The sequence below is a fragment of the Phalacrocorax carbo genome, chromosome 1 (genome assembly GCF_963921805.1).
Source record: "Phalacrocorax carbo chromosome 1, bPhaCar2.1, whole genome shotgun sequence".
In the NCBI taxonomy this organism is placed as follows: domain Eukaryota; kingdom Metazoa; phylum Chordata; class Aves; order Suliformes; family Phalacrocoracidae; genus Phalacrocorax; species Phalacrocorax carbo.
Genome location: NC_087513.1, coordinates 64,891,931 through 64,907,957, shown reverse-complemented (window position 1 = coordinate 64,907,957; position 16,027 = coordinate 64,891,931). Strand labels below are relative to the sequence as shown.

The 16,027-nt window shown below is 40.0% G+C and overlaps 1 protein-coding gene across 1 annotated transcript in view; it reads right to left on the bottom strand.

The window, feature by feature from the left end:
• Nucleotides 1-6,253: 6,253 nt before the first annotated feature.
• Nucleotides 6,254-16,027, bottom strand: part of PTN (pleiotrophin) — an 80,960-nt gene continuing 71,186 nt past the window's right edge. Inside the window, exon 5 of the mRNA XM_064457455.1 lies at nucleotides 6,254-13,296. Coding sequence (XP_064313525.1) covers nucleotides 13,244-13,296 — 53 coding nt within the window. The 3' untranslated portion in view covers nucleotides 6,254-13,243. The remainder of the gene's footprint in view (nucleotides 13,297-16,027) is intronic.

Sequence of the window (16,027 nt, the reverse complement as noted above, 5' to 3'; positions counted from 1 at the left end):
GATATCTAGGTTCTGTCTTACATCCTCAAAGGTATTTTTAGGGACCTAATTAAAATCTTGCAGTGCTTCAGCAGGTGATTCAGGAAAAAAAATACAGTGACTACAATCCTCACATCATCAGCAGAAGAAGTTATATCTAGGAAACAGTAAACCCAGAGGTTTATCTGAGCTTCTCCCCACTCTGAAGGTGCAGGCTGCTCAGGACTTTGTATTAAGGGTCCAGTTCATCTGGACTAGTTCCTTCTTAAGGTTCCAAACCCTGTATTCCTGTCAGTTTGCTCTACACCTCCAGAAGAGCCCAGCCAGTATGGAATACTGATCTCAAGGACACAAGGAGAGCTAAGGCTATCTGGACATAGGCCTGGGTGCTTCAACACACCTGGGGGACGGGTATCTTAGCGCAGCACATGCTTTAGCTCCAACAGCTGGAGGTTCAGTCCCTAGAGGCAATAATTAGCACAGCCTAGCCTACTCTATCTACTACAGGAAATAATAGAGGATTGGTTTTTTATTTGCCTAGATGGCTAAAACCATACTCAAAAACTTAACTTTCAAAGCAAGTTCAGCTTTTCTTTTCAGAGGTGACATGATTTGGCTTTGGGACAAAAGCAGCACCAACCTGAAATGTGTCAGGCAGAATGTGGTGAATTCAGCACCCCAACCCATCAGCTCTAACTCATGTGCTTAATTCTGTTTTTCTGAAGCTCCCCAACAGTGGCTGGCCCCCTGCAGCAACAGCACAGACTGCCAGCGGCAGCCTCAGGCCTCCTTTTTTTGATGTTCACATCTCCCACCTGGCACTGAAAGCAGAGATCTAAATATGTGGATTTTGTCCTGGCAGAGGCTCTCGGATGCCAGGCATTTGGCTTAGAGCTCTTGTCATTGCAGCCACTGATATGGATGCAGGGGGAAGAGCGTCGGGCTGGCGAGAACTCGCTTGTGCCAAACAAAGAGCAAGTGAGGAACTGGGATGTAAATAAGAGGCGCCTGTAGGTACTATGATAATTTTTTTTTAAAGTTTATGTAGCCCCTTTCAATTGAAGAATTTAGAGAGATTTTTTGGACAGATCAGCTTTTCACAGAGAAAAGTATTTAAAACACCATTTTTAGGTCTCTCGGGAGATGCTGAACGCCTTGTGGGATGAAGCCTTAAATCTGTCAATGGGCAATGCTAGATAAGGAGTAGTCCTGCAGAGCTATTCCCAAACCATCCCCATTCTTGCTCTGTGGCCCCTTCCTGTGCTCGTTTGTTTCCAGGAATTACTGGCCTGCTGTTGAGAAATGTGGCTTCGCTCTGGTTCCCAGCTCGGCCTTGAAAGAAGCGGGGGCATCCGCATCCACATGCGCATTCATCCGGGGAGAGGAGCTTCCCCTCACACCTGCTGTGTGGCACAAAGGACCCAGAGCCCAGCAGGGAGCACAGCCACTCACCCGGCCTCCCTCCCTCCCTCGGCTCAGGCAAACAAGTGAACAAAAACGGGGACTTTCTCCTCTGCCTCAGCACCGATGTCAGGGCCAAGGAGGAGGCAGCAAACTCTCCTCTTTCCCCTCTCTCCCACTCTCTGGGCCGTACTTGGGGCCATGCTATGTGGGCAGTCCTCCCTCGCCTCTGACAAGAAAGATTTGCACTGGGACTTCAGATTGGATCACTTGCTGCCACAATCCATGGCCTTAGCCCACTTGCCTTTTACTTTTTATGGCCCCTGTCATCAAAGCTGTTAAGGCTCCTTACTTTTAAAATTCCTAAATATCTTTGAAGTGCTGGTATTCAGTGTTACAGCTTGCTATCTTAATGGGAGGACAAACTACCAGGCAAAACTCAGGCCAGCCTAATACACTTCATTTCCCTAAGCTCCCTCCACAGCTAGTGAGGACAGAGGCCCTTCATGACATCTTTCAGATTTGCTAAATTAGCCGTCTACACTGAGTCACCTTCTGAATAGACTTGTCATGCTCCGTTGACTACAGAGGGAGCCTAAGGACAACCTCTGAGATTAACCTTCCACCTCACGCACAGGGATGGTGGGTACTTAGCATTGAAAAGCTGCATAAAGGTTTTGAACCAAAGGTGTTAACTGAGAGTGTATTACTAAACTACAGTACAAAGCACAAGAGTGGCTGTTAAATTGTTGTCATTGCTACTAATAACAGCAGCAAATAATGTATATTTCTGGGTTTAATATTAGAGTGTTTTTCATCTCCTTTGATGAAGTCCCTCTGATCCATGGACCCATAGCATAAATGCTGAAAAGTAGGAAGGTGGCTGCCTTTTCCATTGTTTCTTCCTCCTCTAAGAGCTGCTTGTTCTGGCATTATTGTACCACTTTACTGTGACCCTTATGTTAAGGTTCCAGAGCACTTATTCTTTTGGGTACACACTGCACTGAAAGAATATTAACTGGTCTTTTTCTTCACATGCTGGTAGATAGAGCAGTGGCTTATTTAGGGAGCTTTCCTGATAAGAGAGCAAGTAGCAGTGACGATACACAGGCCCAGTTCAAATTCAACTACTTAGAAAATAGTCTTTATCACAGGGAGCGTATGTTTTGTCTTTGCAACACTCACTTTTGCAGGTGGCTTGATGGACCCCTGTCATCAAAGGAGGACAACAGCAAAAAGAACAAATGTTGTACTTCACTCCCAGCTAAGGATAAATGGAGACCTGGTCCTGCCACTCCTCGGGCTTTTGCACATAAAGCACAGAACTCGTGTAATTTGTTGCAGGACTGAGATACTATATATGTTAAAATCTTTATAGATTGTATCAGGAGTCTCAAGATATTTCTCCAGGCTGAAAATGGGCCCCTTCACCTTCAGAATATAACCAAAATCAGGTCCTGAATTCAACATAAATCTTTTTAGTGCATCTTGTCAGAAGACAGGAGAAGAAATCTCTGGCTTTCCTTGCAGCCAGCTCCACCGATGGCCCAGGTAATCCTGTTTTTGGGACAGGACTCTTCAGCACCTCAGTCTGGGCCCTTTTTTTGTGTCTTTCTCTGACGTGTGTACCTAGGTTTTTGTTGATCTTTACATCAGGGATTCTATTCCCACCTTCCAAAAGCACTGCTCCACCTCAACATTTCTTCTCAAAGCTCCTAGACCCACAGAAGTTTGGAGATTATTTACAACAGTGACTCCATGCAATTGCAGACATCAGAGACATGTCCCTTCCCAGGTGACCACTGAATCCCTGAGTTCTGGGTCAGCAGTATGTGGCTTAAGCCCAAGCACAGAGTGGAAGAAAGGAAGAAAGAAATCAAGCAAGGAAGAAAGAAAAAGAAAGGCCAATAGGGATAATATTGCCCTGTATTACATCTCTTCGGCCACTACCTCCTCCATAAATGCTTTGAGGAGAAAGTGGAAGTTGGTCCATTCTTGCAGCTGGAGATTCCCTTTGTATCAGGCACATCCCCAAGCAGCTGGTTTGTCAGACTGAGTCCCACTGTGCACTCTGGAGTGACACCAATTGCACTTGTCCAAGGCTGAGTATCTAGGTCCCATGAACATCTATAGTGCTATGTAATTAATAATAGAAATACAGGAATTAATGTAATAAAAAAGCTACTTTTTCAAACAGAAAAAATTTAACTTGGGCACAGAATTGTTTTATTATGAACAGTAGGTTTTTGAAGTTGAATATCAGGGTAAAAACAAAACAAAGTAACAGCTGTATTTCAAAATACAATAGTATGCAAGTTAATTATCATTGTTACGGAAAGCTCTTTTCCTTTCCTCCATCCCCACCATACCTTATTTTTCTATATTTTTCTTTTACTCTGCCCCCAGAACCTCCAGTAACAAACACTAGCAACTGCTGAATAGCTATCAATTAACTAAAAATATTTATCATTTTATATATATATAAAAATTTTATTTCATTTAATGATTTTTTTGTTTTGGTTTATGTTTTGTTTTGTTTTGTCTTTAAAGAAGGGTTCTTTCTGTGTTCTGGTTTTGAGAGGCTTTATCTGCTGAAAAGGACAAAAAATAATTACTGACCTTTTCAGATCAAAGCTCTCATCTTTTGCTCCCGGGGTAGAAATGGAGGGAAGCAGTAAGTTAAAAGGACTACTGTGTAACTAAGAAAGCAGAGACTGAATAAATACAATTAAAAACTACTCTTTGCCAATGGATATAATAGTTTCAATGGTGATTGTGTAGCAATGGAGCCTTCTATAACTCAGGGTACCTGGAAATGTTGGACATATTTTTGTCTAAGACTGTGTGTGTGTCTGTATACACATATTTATGCGTGTGTGCATGCCTATTTATATTCATTGTCAAACCTTATTTGACCACAAGTCAAGTGTGATGGTCTTTCTTAAGAAATGCTTTCAGTAAAAAGTGAAGATTTTGAGACTTGTGTTTTACTATAATATTACAGGTTTTTTCTTCCGTTTGGGTTTCTCTGAAGACAATTAGTACAAGCTAAGATAAACTGAGAGAGGGTCTTTGTGTAGGTGATTCCCCACATCACTGTAAAAGATGACAATGGACAAAATTGTGTTGTTACTTTGTGGAAATGCTTCATCTTGAATGTGAACGGTTGATTTTGCAAATTCTCTGTTCTCAGTGAAAAATCAGTTGTTGCCCTGTCATCTACAAGGCAAGAGATGAGGTGAGTGTGTCTCTGTGTGTATGTGCACATGCGACTATCATGCATTTGAGTATTAATTACAATTCTTTCCTGTACAAGGCCAGAAGGATGATGAAGTACAGTTTTTTAACTTAAGCGATAGTGGTGCATAGGCTGAGCTCTGGGGTCTTACAGTTCTTAAAGTGGCCTTCACACTGCTAGTGGTTACTTTTGCGTGGGCATCTCATCCCACTCACCACTGGTGGTCCTCCTTGCATCCATAGATCCACTTAATGAACCACCACTCCCAGAAGTTTGGAGCACAGAGCTGTAGCAGAACTTGGGTCTCTTCTGCATGAATGGTCCTCTCCATTCATATACTCCATATATAACAAAAAGAGGGTACGTAAAGACAGAGGTGGCCTTCTAAGACCCTATTCCATGAAGGCAACCCACCAGAAAAGAACTGATCCACAGGTTCTTTGCCAGGCTCGTTTATAGCTTAGTCAGCATTTGGGGACAGAGGTGGGAAGGACAGGAGAAATCAGAGACCAGTGTGCCATGCATGATGGAGCTTTGGGAAGCTAAGCATGGCTTGAGACAAACCTCAAGCAGCTCATGCTTACTGGCAAGATTAGATATCTCTCATGGAAGAACAAGAGCATCTTGAAACTTTCTCATTACTTAGTAACCTAAAAATGTAATTAACTGCAAAGTAGCTTATTAAAAAAGAATTAAAGTGTTTCTTTTGTAATCAAACAATAATGAGTACTTGGTCTCCTTTCCAATGATTGATAGGATTTATGTTGCCTGTGTCCATTAGTGCACTGTCAGTTTTCATACTTTATAATACTTCATTCTTCCAAACAATTTCAGAAGCCTGTATAAATCTCCCAGTCTTGCAAACAGTGTGAAGCATCTCCCTCTTTTGGCAGTGAGTGATGGAATGGCTTGTATGGAGCAATTAATTATTCTAACATTTTAACTAATAGTTGGATACAGAAACAAAACCAGGAAAAGTATTTGGAAAAGAAAGTACATTTAGGGGAAAAAAAAAAGGATCATGAAAGAACAAAAGGAAAGGAGAATAAATTAACATAAAATGAGAATTACCTAAATTTCTGCATAATTCTATTTAGTCCATTAACGTAATTTAACTTCTATCCTCCACTCTTAAGGCTTAATCGTTTCTCACCAAACAGACACACTCATTAAAGTCACTATTAAAGTAAAACAGCTGAGCACAATGGGGCTGGGAATAAGGTTTTCCCACTGCTTAGCTGATAGAGTAATTTAAAAAAAAAAAAAAAATCAGCCCCAAAATCTAACTTTTCATCTGTAACCCATCATTGTGTCAATATTATACAGGTTGAAATAACTGTATACTGAAACCATTGCTTTACAGAACTGATAAGTGTCAGGAATTTGGGGAAGACAGACTTCAGACTTCAGTATGCACAAACCAAAGAGCTGTTTTCTGCTAGAATAATTTTCTGGCAGATTTCTTTCTACAGACAAAAACTTTTTCTGAATTTACAAAGAAAAATGTTTCTGTGACAAGCAACACCTATAGCTGAAGGGAAATTAGCGCAATAAAGACAGACCACTAAGAATACTTGGTATTAAGACACTTCAGAAGTCCCCTATGGTTTTCACAACCAAATGAGAACACCACACTTCTCTTTATTAGTTTATTTAATTCTTTATCACCGCTAAGAGCAAGTAAATTATGTTGATACAATTGGTAAACATATACATTCGCTAGAGCCTCCCACAATCCCACAGAGCTAAGGGAAACATTAAGGGATGTTACAGGATTAATACTTTCATTCTACAATATGGATATATGGCTTTCATACAGGTTTAAAAAAATCGAAAAGGTAACACACTGCTAGCTTACAAAATCAATATACAAACTGAAAAAAAAAAAAGGAAAAGGAACAGGAGAAAGAGAGTAACCCATGAAAAGATATCATATAGCACTGGTTTAATAGATATATACAGAATTAGAAATCCACTGAACACACAATATTCAGGCTTTAATTTGTTATTTTGACTTTCATTCCTTCTTTCTGTTTAACACCTAGACTACAAGTATCAAGATGATTTCTGTTTTACGTTGTTTTTTCCATCCTTTTTTCTTATTTTCCTCACTTTCTATTGGCAGAGAAAAAGCCTTTTTCTGCCTGGGTTTCTATGTTCCAACCTAACTAAAGCAGTTCGTCCACTCTGAAGCTTTGAACGAAGCCCTTCCATGTACTTGGTGTGACAGAAGAGAACATCACTCTGATACTAAGTCCTATTGGCCATTTCATTGGCATGTGTTTTGCATTTTCCTTGGACACAGCTATCCTTAAACTGATATGCTGGTGAGTGGGAAGAAACCTAGCTCATCATCCTATATACTATTTTTGTATCCTTGTGTAAATTACAACGCAGGACAAAAAGCTCTTTCACTTCTACTTTAGCTTAAAAACACGGCAGCATTAGTTGTGAGACACATTTTGAGTTATGTATGCACTTTTTATAGCGTTTTGCTTCCTCATATATGGAGATATAGATATATATATACATGCAGTATGTATGCATGTCTAGAGAGCTGCTGTGTCTGATGCTGACATTCTCATTAGGTGGTTTCTAGCTCCAACGTGCAGTGGTACTAGACTGCCTCTGTTTCAGGTCCCCACAGCAACCACGACACACTCTGGTTTATCAGAGACATTTCCTTCAGCCATAAAAATCTAGATGAACTACATAATTATAGTATGGGAAGTGTAATGAATGACCTAATGAGAAAAGCCAAATAATGTCTTGTTGCCAGGTAGATCAGGGTGAGGGAATTCAAACAGTGTTTAATAGAATAAAATTGGGCATGGGTAAGAGAGCCCTGCAAAGGCTATCTATTTTTCTAGCTTTATATCACAGAATTCAGGGCTAAAGCTTTTGTACAGTCTTTAACTTTGAACGACCTTCTGAAATGGGAATACTTGGGAGCCTCTGTTGTATCTGACCACTAAAGACATACACTGTACACATGCCTTCAGTTTTGTTATGGGTTTTGTTTGTTATTGTTTTTTTTTTAAGAAAGTAAAAAGAACTGTAAGTCATTTTCTTCTTAGGCAGCTCACTCAAAGAAAAGTGATTTAAAGGCTAGGAGAAACCTACTGAGTTTTTAGCTGTCCAGGACCCCAAGACACTCCACATTTAAATGGCAAACTGCAGAAAGAGCAAAAGGATTGCATAGACCCACCAATGAGATAATGAGAGTTGAATATAGTTGAATTTCCATGTTTTCCTTGAAATATCTCATTTCTGCTCAGGTCAGAGTGATGAGGCCACAAGGCAGACTGCCATTTTTGAAGAGTAACAGAAAGGGGACATTAGGAGAATGGTTAGGCTTCAGCATCATTTAGTTTCGGTCCAAAAGCACAAAAAGTTTTCTGCTGCTATGAACAAGACTACACAGACCTTCTACAAATGCAAACACCCACAGGGTGGAAGAGACTCTCTCTGTACTCTGCTGCACTCAGGCAAGTCTTCCAATATCCCTGAAGCTCTCTGCACCATGTCTCTTCCCTTTAATTTGATGGTAAAAGAGGACACAGTGGGAAAGGATGCAGCTTCTTGCCACTGTTTACCTCGCAAAGGTGTTTTTTTCTGTTTGAGGCAGACACTCTTTCATCATTGTCTCTAATTTTCGATCAAATGTGATGAACTTCTATCCCCTAGGAAGCCTTACCCAGGTTGAGCTATGGCAACGGTTTTATCACCAAGCCACCCTCCCAGTGAATCCAGGGAATCTCTTTGCTCATTCTCACATTTCCTTGTTCATTGTAATCTTCTGATTAACAAGTTGCTGCTGTGTCTTTTAATCTTAGAAGAACACAGTGAGTGGTACCCGATGGTAGGGGCTTGCTGGGGCTCTTTTGCAACAATCCAGCAAGTAATGGAGAATACAGTCTCAAGCATGAGGAAGGATCAACAACATACACAGAAGTTTGGCTGAGAGGTAGAATGCCTTAGCAGAATTGACAGAAAACCTACAAATACTATTGCAATTAGGGATGAGTGGGGGAAGACAGACAACAGGTATAATCTGTCCCCACAAAGGAGAGAACACAGTCAGAATTTCACAGAAGATGCTGTCCTAGAGAGTTTAAAAAGACGGAATATGAGATATCTACCGCCATTGACATACTGCTTCCCCTTCCTGTAAGAATCTGGGAGATGTGAAAGACTACTCTGTCATGTCAAAATGGTGTACCTCACCAATCTTTTGCTTTAGAAAAGTGGCAGGTTTACATTGTTAATGTTGTTGGAGTTCCTAGACTGAAGGAAAATGAGATTGACTTTTGTCCCACCCTCATCATTGATGTTAGACTAAGGAAACTCAGATACAGTTCATCATATGGTAAGGGATTTCATTAAACAAATGTGAATGCCACACAATATTTATCTTCAGACGCTTGCTGCTACAAGCATGGCTAGTTTCAGCAGTTTTATAGGCCTGTTTCCATAAACAATCTCCACAAGTATTCAATTCCCCTTCGTTTGTCCTAATGCTCCATTGTATTACTTGATTTGTCCATTGCCACATGCCAAGTGGTGAACACCAAAGTTAAAGATATATGATATGTTTTGTCCTATCAACATCATCATAACTTGCACTCCTAAACCAGAAAAGGCAGACATTATATTGTCTCCTTTAGACTTTGCTTCCTGTTGGACACATTCTTTTGAGGTTGGAGTGGGACTTTCCTTCTCTGTAACATTGTACATTTTATTAGTTTTCATTAAGGCATAAAGCAAGGAAAACATAAAAACAAATGTGCCAGCCAGTAATCCTGCCTTCCCTACTCAAGGAGCATGCAAAATAAGTTTATGTAAAATGCTCCTGACTTCATACCTGTCTCCAGCACTGTCTGTTGATATGTTTTGTAATTATTACTCTTTCATTTCTTCTAATTTTTCTCCTTTGAGAAACAGTACAGTCCAGAATGTCATTATGGAATTAGAAGATGAGAATCAGTAAGTTACAACTTATCATCTACCTGCACGTACAACAAATGTTTTCCCTTCGTGGAGCCTTACCCTACAATTTTTCTGCACTTAATAGGCTGTTAAATATGCCAGGCTGACAAGCAATTTTTCTCTTTCAATATGGACACTTCTGTCAGGAGACATGTCAAAGTCAGAAAATGCCCCAATCCTCAAATATTGTTTTGAATCAAGATATAGACAGGTCTAATTGCTTAGAAGCATGGCTCAGCCTAGTTAGAGGAAGGGACGGGAGCTATACCTATACCCAAATGCCCCTAATTTTAAACTTGCTAGAACCCAGAGTTTGGATGCAGATTCATCCTTAGCTAATGTTCAGCAACTCACCCTTTCTTTTCTAAAAGATTTGAGTGCCCACAAAAAGACTGTCATTTAGGGGATTTCTGTCATCTCCCCATACCATAGTATAGTTGTAGCAAAAGAAGATGGAAACCATGTCCCAAGAGGGACATTCATCAAACAAGCTTCGGTCGGTTCAACTAGCTAAGCCACGCGTCTATGCTAAGTCATTTTCTGTCATAAAAAGATAGCACCAAGAGGGTAAAACGCATATTTCATCTGAAGCAGCTGCCCCCACAGCACTGTCAGACAAGCTTTCTCTCCTAAAGAACGGAGGGTAGATTAGAAAGCAAATAAGGAGAAATTTCAGAATGACTCAAGAGGAAACTGAGCACAATAGGGTGGGAAGATGTTTTTTTTCAGATACTTGCCTCTTGCTTTCTTGATAATATCACTAGTGAAGCAACTACTCCTGTTAGGTACCAAGTACCTCCTTTCAGAGGTGGCCTGACTGACCTATTCTACTCAGTCTTCCTCTATGTTTTGCTATGAATTACTTCTGTCATCTCCTTCACAGCCAGAGTTTTCACAAAGTGTTTTCTGCTGGTTTCCTGGAAATTTTCTTTCTTGTTTATAAACTATGACAGATACAACTCCAATCACTGTCAACAATAAGATGGCAATATAGATCCAAACATGCGTGGCTGAGTAGTACAGAGGAAGTGTTCTCCTATTTCACACCCTTTGCTACCAGGACTGCTGTGCTTTCTTCTGGTCCGAACATGGTATTTTTTTGTTTGTTTCTTTATTTTCTGTAAACTCTCTCCATGGAGGCCCTACACCACCATAGGAACTTGACTGGCCTCCTTCAAAATCTATTAGGAATGTTCCTTTAATAAGCCAGATGGACAGTTAATGATAAGGGCCATAAGGTGTCAGAGGAAACACAGGGGAATTTATTTTCCCCTTATTCACAGAGGTGGAAATCAGAAGTCACATCTAAGGTTTGCTAAAGGATAGTCAAACTGTTGGTCTCAGCATCATTCCCAACTCCTGCCAGCTCCCTATGTAACAATGACTAGATTAACCAGTGTAAGACAATGGTGCAACAGTGTTTGCACTCAAAGCTGAACCACTTTAAGTGAACTGATGCAGCATTTAGACAGACAAACCTTTGGTGAGTGAAAAAGCTTCTTTCTCCATTTGTTTTCAGTCAGACCTACCAATCCATTATTTTAAGTCTGAGGCACAAGCACAGGTAGACCTGATTAGACCATGAACAAACCAAGTAGCACCCAGAACCACCCAAATATGAGCCTTCATGATTTTGGATTTGGTCATTGCACATCCACCACACGTTGGGGACATTTTTAACTGTACCACTGGCTCAGGCATGTCTAACAGCAGAGCCAAAGTAACAAGGACATCAGCACAGACTGCAAAACACACCTGAGGAGTCTGGAAAATAATTGTATGGCTAGTCTACCTTGAGCTATGTGTAGCCTGGGCCAGCTGGCTTCAAAAGGGTTTGGGAACGTCTACAGAAGGCCTTGCCTCACTGTGAGTTCAGATCAGCCATACCCTCCCTGTGAGAAAAAAAAAAGAGGGCAAGCTCTGCAATTGTTATAATTTTTTTGCATAGAAAAGGGGAGTGATGTTAGTCTGGAAAAAGACTCTCTGCTTGTCTACAAGCTTATCCCAAGAGAGCAATGTGATTTACTCAGATGAACACACCCTGCTGCAGCTTCGCTGAAGTCAGTGGGTACCCGCAGCAGCACAAGGGAGAATATTCCTGTTGACCAACAAGCAAGCCTGCAGTCTACAAAAATGGCAAAGCCTATTTCTTACTGTTGAATTATAAGATTTAGAATTTAAAAGCAATGATTTTGAAATTAATTTAGGCACTGAAATCCCTTATGTTTCCTCTAAAAATTCTGGTCTGCTGGTTATTTGTTAAACAACCCTTTACCTGGGGACAGACCAACCCTTTGTCACATGTTTGTTCTACTTCATGACTTTTCTGAGGACTTATGATAATTTAAAATAGGTAAAATTGAAAAAACTGAAAACTGCCTATTATAATTTTTCTTTTTTTTCCTCTGCAGACCATTAAAAAATTAAAAAAAAAAAATCACAGACCTATTCTTATTTTGACTGAGCTTTTCCAAGGTCTTTTTTCTTATATAAAAATGGAAGAAAGCAAAAGGTACTGGCTTTATGGTTTCCCTTATGCTTTACTAACAGAGAAACAAAAATTAATTTCATTCCTATTGGTTTCAAGTCCCACAAATTGTCCCTTTTTTGGTCAAAAATATGAACTATCTCAGGGAGTTTCCAAACAGATTTCTTCTGCTACTTCCCACCAGACATACTATTTTTCAAACAGCTATAATTAAAAACAGGAAGATTCCCATTGATACGAAACAGAGTTGGGTCAGGAAGAATCACAATTTCAACTAGATTTTTGTGAAAAGGATATTCACCCTTCTGGCAAAATAAACAAATAAAAGAAAATGTTTTTCAGCTTTTATAGGTAAAACAGAGGATACTACCATCCACCAGTGTTGATATGTAAAAAATTGAAAGTTTTGCTATCATTCCACTTGGAAAAATCATTGCTAGAAAATTGTGAAAAATTAGGACTCTTCTATGTCTAACTGTTGAAATATTTCAGAATTTTTACTGCCAACATCCAAAATATGGCCAAGGATAGGAGTGCTACTGGTTTTTACCTGGAGATGGTGGCATTTTGGAATGAACATTCACCACACATCCAAAAAAATTATATGCCTGTAAATACTCAACAAAATGCCCCCATCCTTTCCTTAAACAAATAATTTCATACAGTTATCCAGATGTAATAAGAACTTAAGAAACAAGTCTGGTTTTTTTCAAATATAAGGTCCCATTCTTAAATATAATTGCATCCAGCCAGACTCCTATGTTCACACAGGGCACCACTGGCTTCAGCAGAGCTCCACACAGGTTCAGGATCTGCTTGCATGGAGTAATTACCAGATTGAGACCTATGGCAAGACTTGAGAAAAAAATCTTATTTAAAACCTCTATGTTGTTCAATATACAATAGACATAATTTTCTAAATGAGTTTGGAGTCCTTTATTACAGGCCTCTAAAAATTGTTGTTAAGGTTATACATTAAAAATACTAAAGCAATAAAAAAAAGGAATTTTTTTCTGTGTTTGTTTGTTTCCTTCTATAGTACCATTAAGCTATAAATAATTTTAGGATAAAATGCCTAGGTATAAATGAAACTGTTAACTGATCGTGTTTGCTGATGTCCCTTTCTCACATTGCCCAAGTTGGTTCCATTAATCCAGCATCTTCTCTTGTTTCTTGCCTTCCTTTTTCTTCTTCTTGGATTCTGTCAAGATAACAACCGCGATAAAAAATTAGCATATAGCAGTCACTGCAGTAAATTTCATCCCATACCTCTGAAAGATCCCCTTGTTTTCTGTACACACATAAGAATTAATTTTGTTTCCTCATTCTGAACAAGGAAAGGGAAAACAGAGGGAAAAGAAGAAAAAAAAAATGGAGTAGTCAAGGCACTAGAGAAGATAGAAAGTGGGGGTGCATGTCTGTCCAGTTCAGAACCCTTACTATCTGAGCGGCTGACCCTGTTTGGCATGCAAAGCATTGTCTCAGGAACTTGCTTCGAAAATAAGAAAACAGCAGGCAGCTCCTGGAGAAACCGGGTCATGGCTCAGTGGAGAGCTGGAAGAAAGCTTTGCACACACTACCCACACAAAACCCCTCCCTTGCTTCCTTTCTGTTGCATTGTTAGTCTTTGGCTTTCCCTGAATATGAGAGCAACTCCAGAGCACGGTGAGAAAGCTCACTTGTTTCTTTAGCTTCTCCATGGCCAACCCTTCCCCCTTTGTCTGGGACAAACACCTACGTACACTTGACGGGCAACTGAAGTCTGTCCTGGAGTCATCAGAGCACGGTCTGTCCAGCCAGCTGGTACTAATAGGACAGAGAAGGGGCTAGGGAGCATCTGCTTCTCTGATTATTTTGGGGTAGATAAGGGAACGATGTGCAAGTACAAGTGAAGTTTATACATTATACTACTATCTGTGGTAATTTTCACTGTGCTGTAGGGTAGTGTGGTGTTCTATAGGTAGAGGAAATTCACAGAGGGGCCTAACAAAATGAATATGAATTAAGGAGATTAGGTAGTCTTGCATCATGTCATCTTGTAATGGGGGAAATAACAGCTTTCACTGGGAAAGTGAATAAAACCATGTGGATACCACCACAAAGCACAGCACAAGAGGCACTACAGAGAGACAGAAAATGAGTTTCTGTGAAGCATCTTTCCTGGAACCAAAACAGCAAGCAAGGAGACTATGTTTGCTCTAACCCAGATTTCTCTTTCCTCCTTTGAATTCTGCCTTTGTTTTTCCCTCGCAAAAAACATCTCACTCCCCCCCAAAAAAAAAACCAACAACCACCACACACACACACACACAAACCCCCAACCAACAAACGCACAAAAAACCCAAACCCAAACAAACCAACAAAACCCATCTCAGGTTAAATAACAAATATCACCATGAATGAGAAGAAAAGAACTTGGCCCTTAAGGGGGCACTCTTCTTTGTGAATATGATTCTTCTCTCTCTAACCAGTTTGGGTAACAGGCAGTCAAGCAATCATCACTTCTGGTAAAACCAGCTTACTAGCATTGAAGCCAAGGGAGCTATACTGACATCTTGCAGCTGTGAAGAGGGCCAGGGTACCTCCAGCAGAAGGCAGACAGGTTATCATGTTGCTCTGATGGTTGTTTTTCTGTTTATTAGTATTTGAAAACAACATTTTTTTCTTCACCTTTTTCAACAAGACAAAAATTCTTTCCAATAATCCTTTAGTCAAAGCACAATAAAATACCTATTTCATGTTTAGTCACAAAGTCTGCTCTAAAATTTCTTTCCCTTAAAAACTTTGCTTAAAATTTTAAGAGATAATAACTTAAAACAATAAATAATTTGTGTTAGTCTGAAAATGTGAACTTTTTAAATTATTATTTTACTTTTATTTCCACACGTTTGTACGTGTGCCTGTGTTTATGTGTGCATGCATGTGTGTATGCGTGCCTGTGGTCCAGAGCCATTCACAGAATCTGGCACTATTTTACAAACTGCCATTCCAAAACATCATTTTTTATTAAGTTAATAGCAAATTTGCTTTCAGTTAAATCTTTTTTTCCCCTACAAATTTTCTGTCTGCCCTCCTCTCCTCGTTTACCCACATCCCCCTCTTCCTCTAATTTTCCCATCCTGGATTCTGTACTGATTGTGCTCTCTCACACATTCTTTCTTCCCCCCAAACACTGCTTTCTCTGAAAGAAACAACAGCATTTTGTCAATCAGACCAGCACTGGAATCTATTTAGAGCCAGCACAAGCAGAAGGGCACTCTGCAGACTTCAACTAAATTTACTGAAAGCAACAGAGAGATACAAATGTGGGCAGACCACCAACAGGACTCTACTGAAGAGTATGAGGAGTTCATGGCAGGGGTGAAGTCACCTCCAGGAGAAGGTTTTGGTCCGAGTCATGTGATCACATCAGGTCCCCATCCTCCCTTGACTGGAGGTACCAGACAACCCACTGTTTATTCGTTTGCACTTGGCCCCTTTGAGTCTATATCAGCTCCTGTTAGCAAAAGCTCAACCTCCCTGTTGTCTACCTTGTGATCACCTGCATATCACCCAAACTGCCAAACCCATCTACCTACGAAGACAAACGATACTGCTTTATGTCTCAGCACGGTAAAACCCTCATGTGTGGGATGTAATTCCTCTTACATTAAATGTACTCACACCACTACAGCTTAATCTTTCAAACAGGTAAGCTGTATTGATGCAAAGCACATTTGCCCCATGAAATGGTATGCATTCCCAAAGTTGTGGCAATATTAAAAACAGGAAACAAGAGGGAAAAAAAAAAAAGAGAAAAAAACAGGAGAAAAAAACGGGAAAAACAAGAGGAAAAACAGGAAAAACGAGAGAAAAAGAGGAAAAAGAAGAAAAAGAGGAAAAAGAGGAAAACAGAGAAAACAGAAGGAAAACTGCTCAAATATTTCCCATTC